We start from the raw sequence: 14420 nt of genomic DNA on the forward strand, positions 1-14420 counted from the left end.
AGAGTCCAAAATTAAGCCCATTTATAAAGGTTCTCCAGGAACTTTTTTTTTTTTTTGACCAGAAAAAGCGGTGAATAGAACCCTTTTCCTCCTCTTTTTCCCTAATGGATCTTCCTTGTATGGTAAGAATCTGGCAGGAGGAGACTGAAGGAATTCCAGATAAAGGCCTCTGGATATGGTATCGAGCACCCAAGGGCTCAAGGAATCTTCCTCCATTCTAATGCGCAATCCTTCAGTCTGCCCCCTACCGGAGTGCTGGCGTCATTGTTGGCCTGACTTCTTTTTATCCGAGGAGGGCTGGCTAAAGAATAAATTCCTGCTCTACCTTTGACCCCTAAACCGGTCTTCTCTAGATTTTCTATCTTGTTCCTGGTTTCCCTTAAAGGGACGAAAGGAGCGACTAAACCTGCTTTTACTGGGGAAAGAACTCTGAAATCCGGGAAACTTTCTCTTTTGACAGCTGCCTTATGCAGGAGGTCATCTAACTAGGACCAAAGAGGTACTCCCCCTCACACGGAACTCCGCAGAGCTTTGTCTTGGAGGCAGAATCGCCACTCCAATTTTTTATCCACAGTGCTCACCGAGCCGAATTGGATAGGGCTGCTGACTTAGCGGCTAGTCTGACCGAGTCAGTAGACGCATCCGCCAAAAAGTCAGCTGCTTTTTTTATTTTTTTTTAGCTGAGTTTCTAATTCAGACAGCCAAACAATTAAGGAACGGGCAGTACAGGTGGAGGCTATACTGGGCCTAAAAGATGAAGTTGATGCCTCCCTTTATAGTAGAACGAAAGGCCTTTTAAAAGCTTCTCCGTATTTTCCACAGGGAAACACGGTCTCCGCCCCTGGCCTTCTTCCTCATTACTGAAGAAGGAAAATAGTCCTCTTCTTCTGAAAAAATTGGATTTCGCCGGGTCTCTTTACGAATAGGCCTCTGCTCCTTTTTAGCGGTTTTAAGGAGGAGTTAACCTCTGACCGAACCACAGCCTGTAGACATTTATAAAAGGAAGGAGATTCTTCTTCCACCATTTTGTCTATACAGGTCTGGCCCATTTTCTCCCGCCGGAGGGAAACCCCACTTTATACAACACACATCTATTTTCTTTTGGCCACCACTTTCCTAGGCTTAACCTGTAAATAAACAGTAATGCCTATCAGTATAAAAGTATCTAGGTCATAAGACCCACACTCACCCCTTCAGAGGTACCGGAGCAGGAGGGACAGCAGGCTCCTCAGAGGGCTTGTCTTCCTCCATTGCAGGCAGCCAGCCCGGTTGTAAACAGACACCGGCAACGACAATCGCACTCCTTTCCCTAGGGCGCAGGCAGATTACGTCACCGCCGACGCTTACGCCGGTCACATGACTACAGGAGCGCTATCCGGCACTCACTGCCAAAGCCGCTCCTCTTCCTCCCCCTGGTGGCCGGCGTTCAATCTTCGCGGCACCTCCATGGAGGTGCCGGCTTTCCCCCAGCTCCAGCACACTGAGTACCCCCTCCGGAGTCAGCTGTGCCTCTGCTCGGCCCCCAGCGCACCTCGATGCCGCCAACTTCCAGGGACCGCAGGTCAGTAGCGGAGCGCCACCAGAGAGAGGGCTTGTTGCATCCATGCTGCAGGCTTCCCACCAGAGACAGGAAACCACACTGAAGAGGAGGAGTAGGCCCGCCCGTTTTATTCTGCAGGTTTCCTGTCTCTGTGGGGCGGATCCTCCTCTCTCCGGTGGTGCTGTCATGGGCGATAGGAAAAATCTGTTTTGTGTGTACATACGGGAAAAGATACCCCAAAATCATTCACAGAGTGGCTGTAAGATCATTACTTTATAGGTCTACGTGACATCAAGAATCAACGCCCAATTCCAATGCACATATGTTTTATAGTATACAGTGATCCCACAAGATACAACGGCCGCAGGATACAATACTGTCCACATACAATGGCCTTTTCTGACCCATCGTCAGTAGAAACCAGACTCAACACACAATGTCTCAGATCCAACCAATCCAGGTCACGTCTCTGGTAATAGCTGGATTAGGTGCTATTAGCAGCTATTCCTGACGGTTATATGTGAGGACTGGTTTTATCTGCTTATTTTTCTAAAATCTTCATTTTCTCTGATCTTGGATGACATTTTGGGGCTTTGGAACCAATTACTCAACTTACAATGGTCGTCCTGGAACTGATTAATATTGTAACTTGAGGGACCGCTGTACTAAAATAAATCGGAAGTAAGAACATGCAGTTCTCTTAGCGACGCAGGTACAGGCAGGAGCCCGCTCCGCTCATCCTGGCGTAGCACATTGTTACAGGGTACCCATGTGCTATGCCAGGAGTTAGTAAACCATCGGGGGGCACAGGCAGGAGCAGCATAATGCGCTCTGCCCGTACTCACTGCGCTGCGGCCCCAGTAATACAAATGACAACTCTGTACACTGCTGAGCACACTTGGATACGTAGAACTACAGGTAACAGCACTCTGCTAGTCAATTGCGCAAAGATATAAGCAAACACTAAAAGAATAAATGCTTGGGGGTCATACTTACTGCAAATGCAGCTAGAAGCTTTTTGCGAATATAATTGATCATAAATATTTCGGGCCCATCTACCGGTCGTCAAGGTCGCTTCTAATCAGATGGGTCCTACTCTGACATGCCTCTCCTGGGCTTACAGCCTACAATCTGGGCAAAGTAGTACCAAGCTGCATCCTACACATGCCTCTCCCAGGTTGTGAGCCTGCAGTATGGGCTGGGTAGAATACAGCTGTACAAGCTATCTAATTAAAAGCACATGGTAAATGGGCTGGTGGTGCACGGTTCAATCTCACCACCAGGGGGAGCCACTCCCCTAGTGGCAGTGACAATGGGGAAAAAATAAACGAACCAGCACCTCCACAATAAGTGAATATAAGAACGCAGGTGCACGCTGAGCAGTCAGCGGAGTACAGGGACGAAGATTTTAAACACACAGCGAAACGTGTGCTTTAGGTAGGGAAAAGTGTAATAAAAATACATTAATAAAGTACATTGCAAAAAGTCTTATTAGGGCATTAGGGACAAGTTAACAAATATTTATACAAAAGTTTAGTTACTCTTTAACCACTTTCCTACCGCCGCGGCGGTAGGCTCTTATCTGTAGCCCGACGTATAAAAGCGTCGGGTTACATCACGATCTGCTGGCGGCCCGTGCCGCCGCAGATCGATGTGACTGCGATGTCATTAGACAGCTGCGGTCACAGGGAGATGTGCCGTGGCCAGCTGGAGCGGTCAGGCAGTAATACACGCTTGTAGCACTCTGCTACAAGCGTGTCTTAGGCTCTTTCACACAAGCGGATGCCGTGCGTGACATCCGCTGCATGTATGAGAGCCAAGCCCCGTTCCGGACAGCAGAGACACGGAGAACTAACATGATTGATAATGCTCCGTGCCTCTTTGTGATCTTTTTACTACAAAATCATAATGAGATGAAGTTGTCATCATGATTTTGTAGTAAAAAGATCACAAAGAGGCACGGAGCATTATCAGTCATGTTAGTGCTCCGTGTCTCTGCTGTCCGGAGCGGGGCTCGGCTCTCATACATGCAGCGGATGTCACGCACAGCATCCGCTCGTGTGAAAGAGCCCTAACATCGAGGAAGTTGAAAGCCGGCAGGGAGTGCTTTTTCTGGCTCTAAAATTAAATGACAGCCTGCAGACTGGGAATTAAGCTCTTCCTGCCTTGACTGTGTCAGAAAGGGGTTAAGTCACTTTTAAAAAAAAACTAAATAATTTTTTTTTTTTTTTAAATGTATAAAAAAAGAAAAACAAAAAAATTCAAAAGATATAGCAATAGTTACTAGTAGTAACAATAGTAATTAGACTACGTACACACCCATACAAACATCCTGCCCCTTTTTCGCTCATAAAAAATAAATAAAAAAATATTTATATATATTTATTAGTTTTAGCAATAGTATAGTGGAATTTGTATGTGTAAAATATACAAACATACAACACATTTGTTTATTTTAAAGGGATTCTGTCACCTCGTTTTAGCTTATAGAGATGCGGACATGCACGGCTAGATCGGCGCTAGCATGTCCGCAATATACCTGTCCTATAGCGCTGTGTCCTTTTATTGTGTTTAAAAAATGATTTTAGAGATATGTAAATGAGCCTGGTAAGGAGCCCAAGGGGCTGTACTAATCTTCCTGGAGCCCAGCACCGCCTGCGTCCTCCGAATCTCCTCCTTTCTTCACAGTTTGATCGCCGTAATCTCGCGCATGCGCAGTGCCGGTATAGTGTTCTATCCCTGTGCTGGCATCTGCCTCAGGGAAGGAACTGCACATGCGCGAGCTCACGCATCGCGATATTACGGCAATCTAACTGTTAAGAAAGGAGGAGATTCGGAGGACGCAGGCGGTGCTGGGCTCCTTCACAGGGGGGGCCTTGCTGGGCTCCAAGAAGGTTAGTACAGCCCCTTGGGCACCTTACCAGGCTCATTTGCTAAAGGAGGTGACAGAATCCCTTTAAAAATCGAGGTATTTGTTTTAGCTATATTTTGTATAGCAGGGCTTTTTTTTCTGCGTAAAATATACAAACGCATGTAAAAAAGGCAAAAAAAAAATAAAAAAAATTTAAAAATGTCCAAATTTCCCCAAGATGAATACCATAATAAAAGTCACTTTCAAGGGGCTTGTAGGGTTTTAGCGCTGTACAAAATTTTTCTGGCAGTATGGTGCTATAGAACCGGCTCCAGTCTTTTGAAGTCTTGCGTTGGGCCCAGCCAGTAGATAAATTACATAAATAGCGCTTATTTTCAGAGTACAACAGTACGGTAATGGTTTTAAAAATGTTTTGTCTTGAAACCTTTTGTAATAGTTAGAAAATATTTATTTTTTTCATAATTTTCAGTTTTTGCTTAATTCTTTTTATTTTTTAATATTATATCCATCATCTAATGGCACAAAAAAAAGGTCTAAGGTGTCCCGAGAAAAATAATATCAAATACATGTAGGCTGGCTTAGAAATTACCGTATTTTTCGTTTTAGAAGACGCGCTTTTTTCCCTCCAAAGTGGAGGTAAAAAGTCACTGCGTCTTATAAAATAAATGCGACGCAAATTAGGTGGCTCAGGAGCTCTCACTAACAGCTCCTGAGCCTGACATTAAACTATTGGGCGGGCGGGCTGGCAGCTACACTGAAGGATTCTGCCTTCAGCCTGTGCTTCCTTAACAAGACCGCGTCCAGTGCGCACCCGGGACCGGAACCCGCAGCTCCAGTAAGTGAAAACTTCTCCCCCCTGCCCCCTGACCTGAGCTCCAGGGTCCTGTGTGCACTTCACACTCCTCTGTCATTGTGCCTGCCAGCCCTGCTACTCTCTGCTCATACACCACCCATGTACTGCAGTGTATGAGTGGATTCCTATGGATGAGGGGGGTTATATTTAATATAAACACATGCCAATTACAGAACAGTCCCTGGACAGTGTTTATATTTAATCTGACTATAACTCCCCTCCTTGAGAATACACCAGTGTACAGTACATCAGTGTATTCTTTAAGATGATGGGGGTTATAATCACATAAGTGTCATCCACAGATCCCCCCCATGACAGTGTCATCCACAGATCCCCCCCATGACAGTGTCATCCACAGATCCCCCCCATGACAGTGTCATCCACAGATCCCCCCCATGACAGTGTCATCCACAGATCCCCCCCCATGACAGTGTCATCCACAGATCCCCCCCCATGACAGTGTCATCCACAGATCCCCCCCCCATGACAGTGTCATCCACAGATCCCCCCCCATGACAGTGTTATCCACAGTTCCCCCCCATGACAGTGTTATCCACAGTTCCCCCCCCATGACAGTGTCATCCACAGATCCCCCCCCATGACAGTGTCATCCACAGATCCCCCCCCATGACAGTGTCATCCACAGATCCCCCCCCATGACAGTGTCATCCACAGATCCCCCCCCCATGACAGTGTTATCCACAGTTCCCCCCCATGACAGTGTTATCCACAGTTCCCCCCCCATGACAGTGTTATCCACAGTTCCCCCCCCATGACAGTGTCATCCACAGATCCCCCCCCATGACAGTGTTATCCACAGTTCCCCCCCCATGACAGTGTCATCCACAGATCCCCCCCCATGACAGTGTCATCCACAGATCCCCCCCCATGACAGTGTCATCCACAGATCCCCCCCCATGACAGTGTCATCCACAGATCCCCCCCCATGACAGTGTCATCCACAGATCCCCCCCCATGACAGTGTCATCCACAGAACCCCCCCCATGACAGTGTCATCCACAGATCCCCCCCCATGACAGTGTCATCCACAGATCCCCCCCATGACAGTGTCATCCACAGATCCCCCCCATGACAGTGTCATCCACAGATCCCCCCCATGACAGTGTCATCCACAGATCCCCCCCATGACAGTGTCATCCACAGATCCCCCCCATAACAATGCATCATCCACAGATCCCCCATAACAGCGTCATCCACAGACCACCATTAGTTCAAAACCCACCAAAAGCACACCGTCAAAATATTTTTTTAATTTATTTTCCTCCTCAAAAACCTCCGTCTTATCAGGTGCGTCTTACATACGGTAATCAGTTATTTGCAGTTAGGCTACTTTCACACTGGCGTTTTGGCTTTCTGTTTGTGAGATCCGTTCAGGGCTCTCACAAGGAGTCCAAAATGGATCAGTTTTTCCCTTAATGCATTCTGAATGGAAAAGGATCCGCTTAGAATAGGGTTGTTGTGATACCAAAATTTTAATTCGATTTCGATACCATAAAAAAGTATTGTAATACCCGATACCATTCGATACCACGTGAAAAAAAATAAAACACCAAAAAAGCCACGTGCGTTCCGCATTTTTTTAAAAATGGCGAATCGCGCAGTTATTTATTTATTTATTTCTTCTGTTCCGGCGTTCAGCGCATAGATTTTTTTTATAATTTAATAGTTTGGACTTTTCGGAGGTGGTGATATCTAATATGTTTATTTATTGTTTATATATTTTATATGTAAAATTGGGAAAGGGGGTGATTTATACTTAATATTTGGTGTTTTTTTTACTTTTTATTTAATAACTATTTCCCCTCTTAGGGGCTAGAACCTGGGATCTTTTCATCCCTTGTCCTATTCACCCTAATAGGATTACATTGCTGGGGCTCCGATCAGAAGCTCACTGCACCACCAATGAGAAGGGGAGGGGACCCCTATCGGAGCAATGGGGAGGAGACATCAGCTTCTCTCCTGGGTGTTCCTTCTCCCTGGCTGTGACTGGACAGTGCTACAGCCAGGGAGAAGGAACGCACAGGAGAGAAGCTGATGTCTCCTCCCCATTGCTCCGATATTAGTAATTAGCATACGGAGCAGGAGATGGTAATGGGGGCCACAGCGGGCGAACGGAGCGGCGCCCAGGATTAATAGGAAGTGCAGGGAGATCCCTGGGCGCCGCTCTATGTTGCCTGCTACTTAACAAAGTCCAGACCCATGAAAGGTCCTCCTATCATTTGTGGCGCAGTGCACCTGCCCCTCTCTCTTTATTGGCAGCGCAGCACAGGGGGAAGGGACTAGGGAGAGACTGTTTCCTTCCCCCCTGTGCTGCTGAAGGAACATGTCAGCGCACTCACTGAGATACTAGACTAGACTGCGCAGCAGCGCAGCCCAGTATTGAAAAAAAATGGAAATCCTGGTATTGTATCGATACCGGGCAAAAGTATTGCTTGGGTATCGAAATTTCGATACCCGCAACAACCCTAGCTCAGAATGCATCAGTTTAGCTCTGTTCTGCCTCCATTCTATCCATCTACTTTTTTCACATTTGCGGACAAGGATAGGCATTACAAGGGATCTGTGGGGAAAAAAACTGATCCTCCAAAAAAAAACAGATGCCGCATCCGTTTTTTTTTGAGGACACACAATTTGAGGACGCAAAAAACAAGTGTCGTGTGCATGAGGCCTTAGTCAATGGGGACGGATCCGTTTTCACTGACACAATATGGCACAATAGAAAACTGATCCGTCCCCCATTGACTTTCAATGGTGTTCAAGACGGATCCGTTTTTGGCTATGTTAAAGATAATACAAACGGATCCGTTCTGAACGGATTCGTTTGTGCAGATCCATGACGGATCCGCACCAAACGCAAGTGTGAAAGCAGCCTTAGATAGATACATTGCTACAACTGAAAAACTGTCCTGGTAAGCAAGGGGTATAAACACTCTGGTAATGAAGTGGTTAAATAAATGATATACATATCACAACAAATTAAAAGATTCTTAAACCATTATTTAGCCAGACACCATAACCACTAGACTAAAGTCTGGGACGAGACACACATTACCTAATAAAAAAAATTATAAGTCAGGAATATCAGCAAAACAATGCTGCCATCTAGTGGACTTATTTGGAATGCAAACAAAATACACCGGCTCAAATTTACTAACCTGATTGCACCTAGACTTTGTCATAAAATGTGCCTAAGGATCCACAAAACACGGATACCGGCCGTGTGTGTTCCGCATTTTGCACAATGGAACGTCCTGCCCTCTATAGAACAGGCTTCTACTTGTCCATAATACGGCCAAGAATAGGACACGTTCTATATTTATTTTTGCGGGAGCCGCAGAATGGACATATGGATGTGGACAGCACAGGGTCCGCATTAAAGTGAATGGGTCTGCATCTGACCCACAAAAAACGCGGATCGGATGCAGGGGGAAAAAAAAAAACTGTTGTGTGTATGAGCCCTAACTTTGACGCAAATTGGCACATTTAGTCATAAGTCTAATTTTGGGCCTATAAAAGAAAACTATGCTGGCCCTGATGGTTGGAGGCACTTTCAATAAAATCCAGAGAAAATCCTCTTACTAACAGCATTGGGCTCTGTGGCTCAGTGCACATAAAGACCTGAATTTAAGACCCTAGTAGAGAAACAGAATAAAAGTTAAATATACTGGGGTATTCCCAAGCATATTGAGGGGACACCCACAGCATCAGCGCCCCAAGGATGTGAAGCCTGTTGAATACAATAGTGGAGCGGGGGGCCATCAGCTTCCTGCTCCACCATTCACCCTGTGACGGATGGTTTGGCACAGGCAGGTGTGATGCAGTGACGTCACCATATCTGCTGTGCCTATCCGGCAGGTCTTCATTTAGAGGTCTGCTCAGGTCTGTCTGGTGGCTAGGCCGAGCCAATGTGATGACGTCACCGCATCGCTCATGGCTGCGCTAAACCATCAGTTTTAGGGTGAATGGTGGAACGGGAGGCTGATGCCCCCCGCTGCACTATTGTATTCAACGTTGTGGGAACGTGGACTAGGTGAAGATTCACTTTGAGGGCACATAATAGGGCATTACACTGCGCAAGGGGCACGCAAGGGGGCATTACACTGTGTGAGGGGTACATAATAGGGCATCATACTTTGTGGGGGCACATAATGAGGCATTATACCATGTGAGGGTATAGCAGGTTTGGATTCCTGGCGGCTGTCATGTCACACAAACGGCAGTTCGCCAGTCACAGCGTAATGGCTTTCATTACAATTAGGAGCGATGTGCGACATTCAGACGGCCATGACGGAATCGCCACAGAGCCCTGTGCAACCTGGAATAATTCCGACAACACTGCAGTAATAAATGACTAATCAGTTGTCCGACTTAGGCCTCCTTCACGGACGTTCTCTACGGACAGCACACATACCCATTGATTTTAATGTTTTATCTATCATGGGTCAGTTAAAACAAACACGGAGCCATCCGCTACGTTGGTTCATGATGCGACCAAACATGACCATTGACGTCTATGGGTCTGTGAAAACTACTGACAACGCAGACGCCATTCGTTTTTAGTCAGTGATTTGCACGAACCCCTGGTAGGTGATGATCCGGAAACTAGTTTTCAGCCTGGCGGTGTACGTGGAATATGGGGGACACACGAAGAGCAAAAAACTGACATACGGACCAAACGCGGATCCTTCAGGGATGAACCACTGACCAGCTCATCATGGACGTGTGAAGGAGGCCTTACTTCAAAATCTCCCCAGAGCCACTAAATGTGATAAGACAAACCAGTCACCACATAATCCCTCGCAGTTTTTGCGGCGATGCCCCTCACGCTCCAGGTTTACAGGCTGCACCGCTGACGCCGCGTATATACGGCACGTGACTGCTGCAGCACCAGGGTTGCCAACAAGAGTTTTTCTTTTTTTTCTGGACAATTTATCCCGATCTCGTGGACAGCCGACATATTTTATGGACAAATTGGAAAACCATAATGAAGGATAAAGATTAGAAGTATCCACATCTACAGCTCAATACACTGGTAAGAGCTCATTACCAGCATTTACTGGGAGCTGGAAAATGGTGAGAATTACCACCAAAATAATCCAGTCAAGAACCACCAGCTGTTCAGAAATTTCGGGATGGTTGGCAATCCTGTGCGATACTGGTGTCAGCACCCCTGGAGTCAGTGGGAGAGGGGATTACGGGGTTAGTAGATGGACTTTCATTATTCTGTCACATTTAGTTGTAGTTTTTTTTTTTTTTTTTTTAAATAAGTTGGATAGTTCTGATAAGAAAATATTGATTTAATGCAGCAAGGAGGAATGACCGCGCTGCACCGGAATCTATGGACTACGGGCCGCACAATGTATATGGACTACGGGCCGCACAATGTATATGGACTACGGGCCGCACAATGTATATGGACTACGGGCCGCACAATGTATATGGACTACGGGCCGCACAATGTATATGGACTACAGGCTGCACAATGTATATGGACTACAGGCTGCACAATGTATGGACTACAGGCTGCACAATGTATATGGACTACAGGCTGCACAATGTATATGGACTACAGGCTGCACAATGTATATGGACTACAGGCTGCACAATGTATATGGACTACAGGCTGCACAATGTATATGGACTACAGGCTGCACAATGTATATGGACTACAGGCTGCACAATGTATATGGACTACAGGCTGCACAATGTATGGACTACAGGCTGCACAATGTATATGGACTACAGGCTGCACAATGTATATGGACTACAGGCTGCACAATGTATATGGACTACAGGCTGCACAATGTATATGGACTACAGGCTGCACAATGTATATGGACTACAGGCTGCACAATGTATATGGACTACAGGCTGCACAATGTATATGGACTACAGGCCGCACAATGTATATGGACTACAGGCCGCACAATGTATATGGACTACGGGCCGCACAATGTATATGGACTACGGGCCGCACAATGTATATGGACTACGGGCCGCACAATGTATATGGACTACGGGCCGCACAATGTATATGGACTACGGGCCGCACAATGTATATGGACTACGGGCCGCACAATGTATATGGACTACGGGCCGCACAATGTATATGGACTACAGGCCGCACAATGTATGGACTACAGGCTGCACAATGTATATGGACTACAGGCTGCACAATGTATATGGACTACAGGCTGCACAATGTATATGGACTACAGGCTGCACAATGTATATGGACTACAGGCTGCACAATGTATATGGACTACAGGCTGCACAATGTATATGGACTACAGGCTGCACAATGTATGGACTACAGGCTGCACGGAAGACATTCTGCACGGTTTATTTGTTTTTTGCACAAGGAACTCATCAGGAAAAAAAACAAAAACACATGTTGCCCACAGCAAAGATGGCCGCTTTCCGATTCCAGCCTATGCAACCCGCGCTACAACCCGAACACTCGGCAGTTTTCGGCTTTATTAGCGGCCTTTTCGTTGACCGGTAAGTGTCGCAGGCCGAGGGCAAACTAGAAGCTTACCCGGATCCCACTCGGAGCGGCTCTAGCACTCAGGACAGCACGGCGCCCGACAGCCGAGACCAAGGCCGCCATTTTCATTATCAACATTCAGATGATGTCAAAGCGTACAACCCAGGAGCACTTCACAGACACCGGCGAATCACGTGACCCGCCAGCACCTTGGACTATGAGCTGCCGGGGTCGCCCTCCTAGTGATCGACACCTCCCGCCAGCCCATACACTCTAGTATAACTGTGTGCTGTGGCCCAGCGTGACTATATATATATATATATATATATATATATATATATATAACACACACAATATATATATATATCTTTATTATTAACATCAATTCCCCCAAATGTGCATTCAGCAGGGCGGGTCGCTGGGCAAAACAAGGTGGAGAGGGACATGAAAGAGATGGCGCTACATTAAAGGGGTTTTCCGAGATTTTAGTACTGATTTATCTTCTGTATAGGTCATCAGTAGAGATTAGCGAATTTCATATTTTGAAATTCATTCACACTTCATTTTTTGTTTAAAGGTGAATTGCGTTATGGATTTAGTTACCACGGACCATAACGCAATTCTATGACGGAATGCGGCATTCCGTTATAATAGAATCTGTGGGCTGCAAAACGGATCCGTCCTGTTTCCATTATGCAGGGGAGTCCGACATCTGTGTTTTGCGGACCACAAAGATACCAACGGTGGTGTGCATGAGCCCTTACAGTGAGGATATCAGGAGCTTAGCGCGTATGTAGTGATCACTTACACTTCCAAGAAAAAGTATGTGAACCCTTTGGAATGATATAGATTTCTGCACAAAATGGTCATAAAATGTGATCTGATCTTCATCTAAGTCACAACAATAGACAATCACAGTCTGCTTAACCACCTCCGCCCCCAGTGCTTAAACACCCTGAAAGACCAGGCCACTTTTTACACTTCTGACCTACACTACTTTCACCGTTTATTGCTCGGTCATGCAACTTACCACCCAAATGAATTTTACCTCCTTTTCTTCTCACTAATAGAGCTTTCATTTGGTGGTATTTCATTGCTGCTGACATTTTTACTTTTTTTGTTATTAATCGAAATTTAACGATTTTTTTGCAAAAAAATGACATTTTTCACTTTCAGTTGTAAAATTTTGCAAAAAAAACGAGATCCATATAGAAATTTTGCTCTAAATTTATAGTTCTACATGTCTTTGATAAAAAAAAAATGTTTGGGTAAAAAAAAAAAATGGTTTGGGTAAAAGTTATAGCGTTTACAAACTATGGTACAAAAATGTGAATTTCCGCTTTTTGAAGCAGCTCTGACTTTCTGAGCACCTGTCATGTTTCCTGAGGTTCTACAATGCCCAGACAGTACAAACACCCCACAAATGACCCCATTTCGGAAAGTACACACCCTAAGGTATTCGCTGATGGGCATAGTGAGTTCATAGAACTTTAAATTTTTTGTCACAAGTTAGCGGAAAATGATGATTTTTTTTTTTTTTTTTTTTTTTTCTTACAAAGTCTCATATTCCACTAACTTGTGACAAAAAATAAAAACTTCTATGAACTCACTATGCCCATAACGAAATACCTTGGGGTCTCTTCTTTCCAAAATGGGGTCACTTGTGGGGTAGTTATACTGCCCTGGCATTCTAGGGGCCCAAATGTGTGGTAAGTAGTTTGAAATCAAATTCTGAAAAAAATGACCTGTCAAATCCGAAAGGTGCTCTTTGGAATATGGGCCCCTTTGCCCACCTAGGCTGCAAAAAAGTGTCACACATCTGGTATCTCCGTACTCAGGAGAAGGTGGGGAATGTGTTTTGGGGTGTCATTTTATATATACCCATGCTGGGTGAGAGAAATATCTTGGCAAAAGACAACTTTTCCCATTTTTTTATACAAAGTTGGCATTTCACCAAGATATTTATCTCACCCAGCATGGGTATATATAAAATGACACCCCAAAACACATTCCCCACCTTCTCCTGAGTACGGAGATACCAGATGTGTGACACTTTTTTGCAGCCTAGGTGGGCAAAGGGGCCCATATTCCAAAGAGCACCTTTCGGATTTGACAGGTCATTTTTTTCAGAATTTGATTTCAAACTCCTTACCACACATTTGGGCCCCTAGAATGCCAGGGCAGTATAACTACCCCACAAGTGACCCCATTTTGGAAAGAAGACACCCCAAGGTATTCCGTGAGGGGCATGGCGAGTTCCTAGAATTTTTTATTTTTTGTCACAAGTTAGTGGAAAATTATGATTTTTTTTTTTTTTTTTTCATACAAAGTCTCATATTCCACTAACTTGTGACAAAAAATAAAAACTTCCATGAACTCACTATGCCCATCAGCGAATACCTTGGGGTCTCTTCTTTCCAAAATGGGGTCACTTGTGGGGTAGTTATACTGCCCTGGCATTCTAGGGGCCCAAATGTGTGGTAAGGAGTTTGAAATCAAATTCAGTAAAAAATGACCTATGAAATCCAAAAGGTGCTCTTTGGAATGTGGGCCCCTTTGCCCACCTAGGCTGCAAAAAAGTGTCACACATCTGGTATCCCCGTACTCAGGAGAAGTTGAGGAATGTGTTTTGGGGTGTCTTTTTACA

General features: G+C 45.4%; 1 protein-coding gene across 1 annotated transcript in view; it reads right to left on the bottom strand.

Moving 5' to 3' along the window:
• The window catches only part of DECR1 (2,4-dienoyl-CoA reductase 1), a 103817-nt gene extending 91841 nt beyond the window's left edge, over positions 1-11976 (bottom strand). Inside the window, exon 1 of the mRNA XM_040432576.1 lies at positions 11825-11976. Coding sequence (XP_040288510.1) covers positions 11825-11911 — 87 coding nt within the window. The 5' untranslated portion in view covers positions 11912-11976. The remainder of the gene's footprint in view (positions 1-11824) is intronic.
• Positions 11977-14420: the final 2444 nt, after the last annotated feature.

Source organism: Bufo bufo, chromosome 5, assembly GCF_905171765.1.
Source record: "Bufo bufo chromosome 5, aBufBuf1.1, whole genome shotgun sequence".
NCBI classification, from domain to species: Eukaryota; Metazoa; Chordata; class Amphibia; order Anura; family Bufonidae; genus Bufo; species Bufo bufo.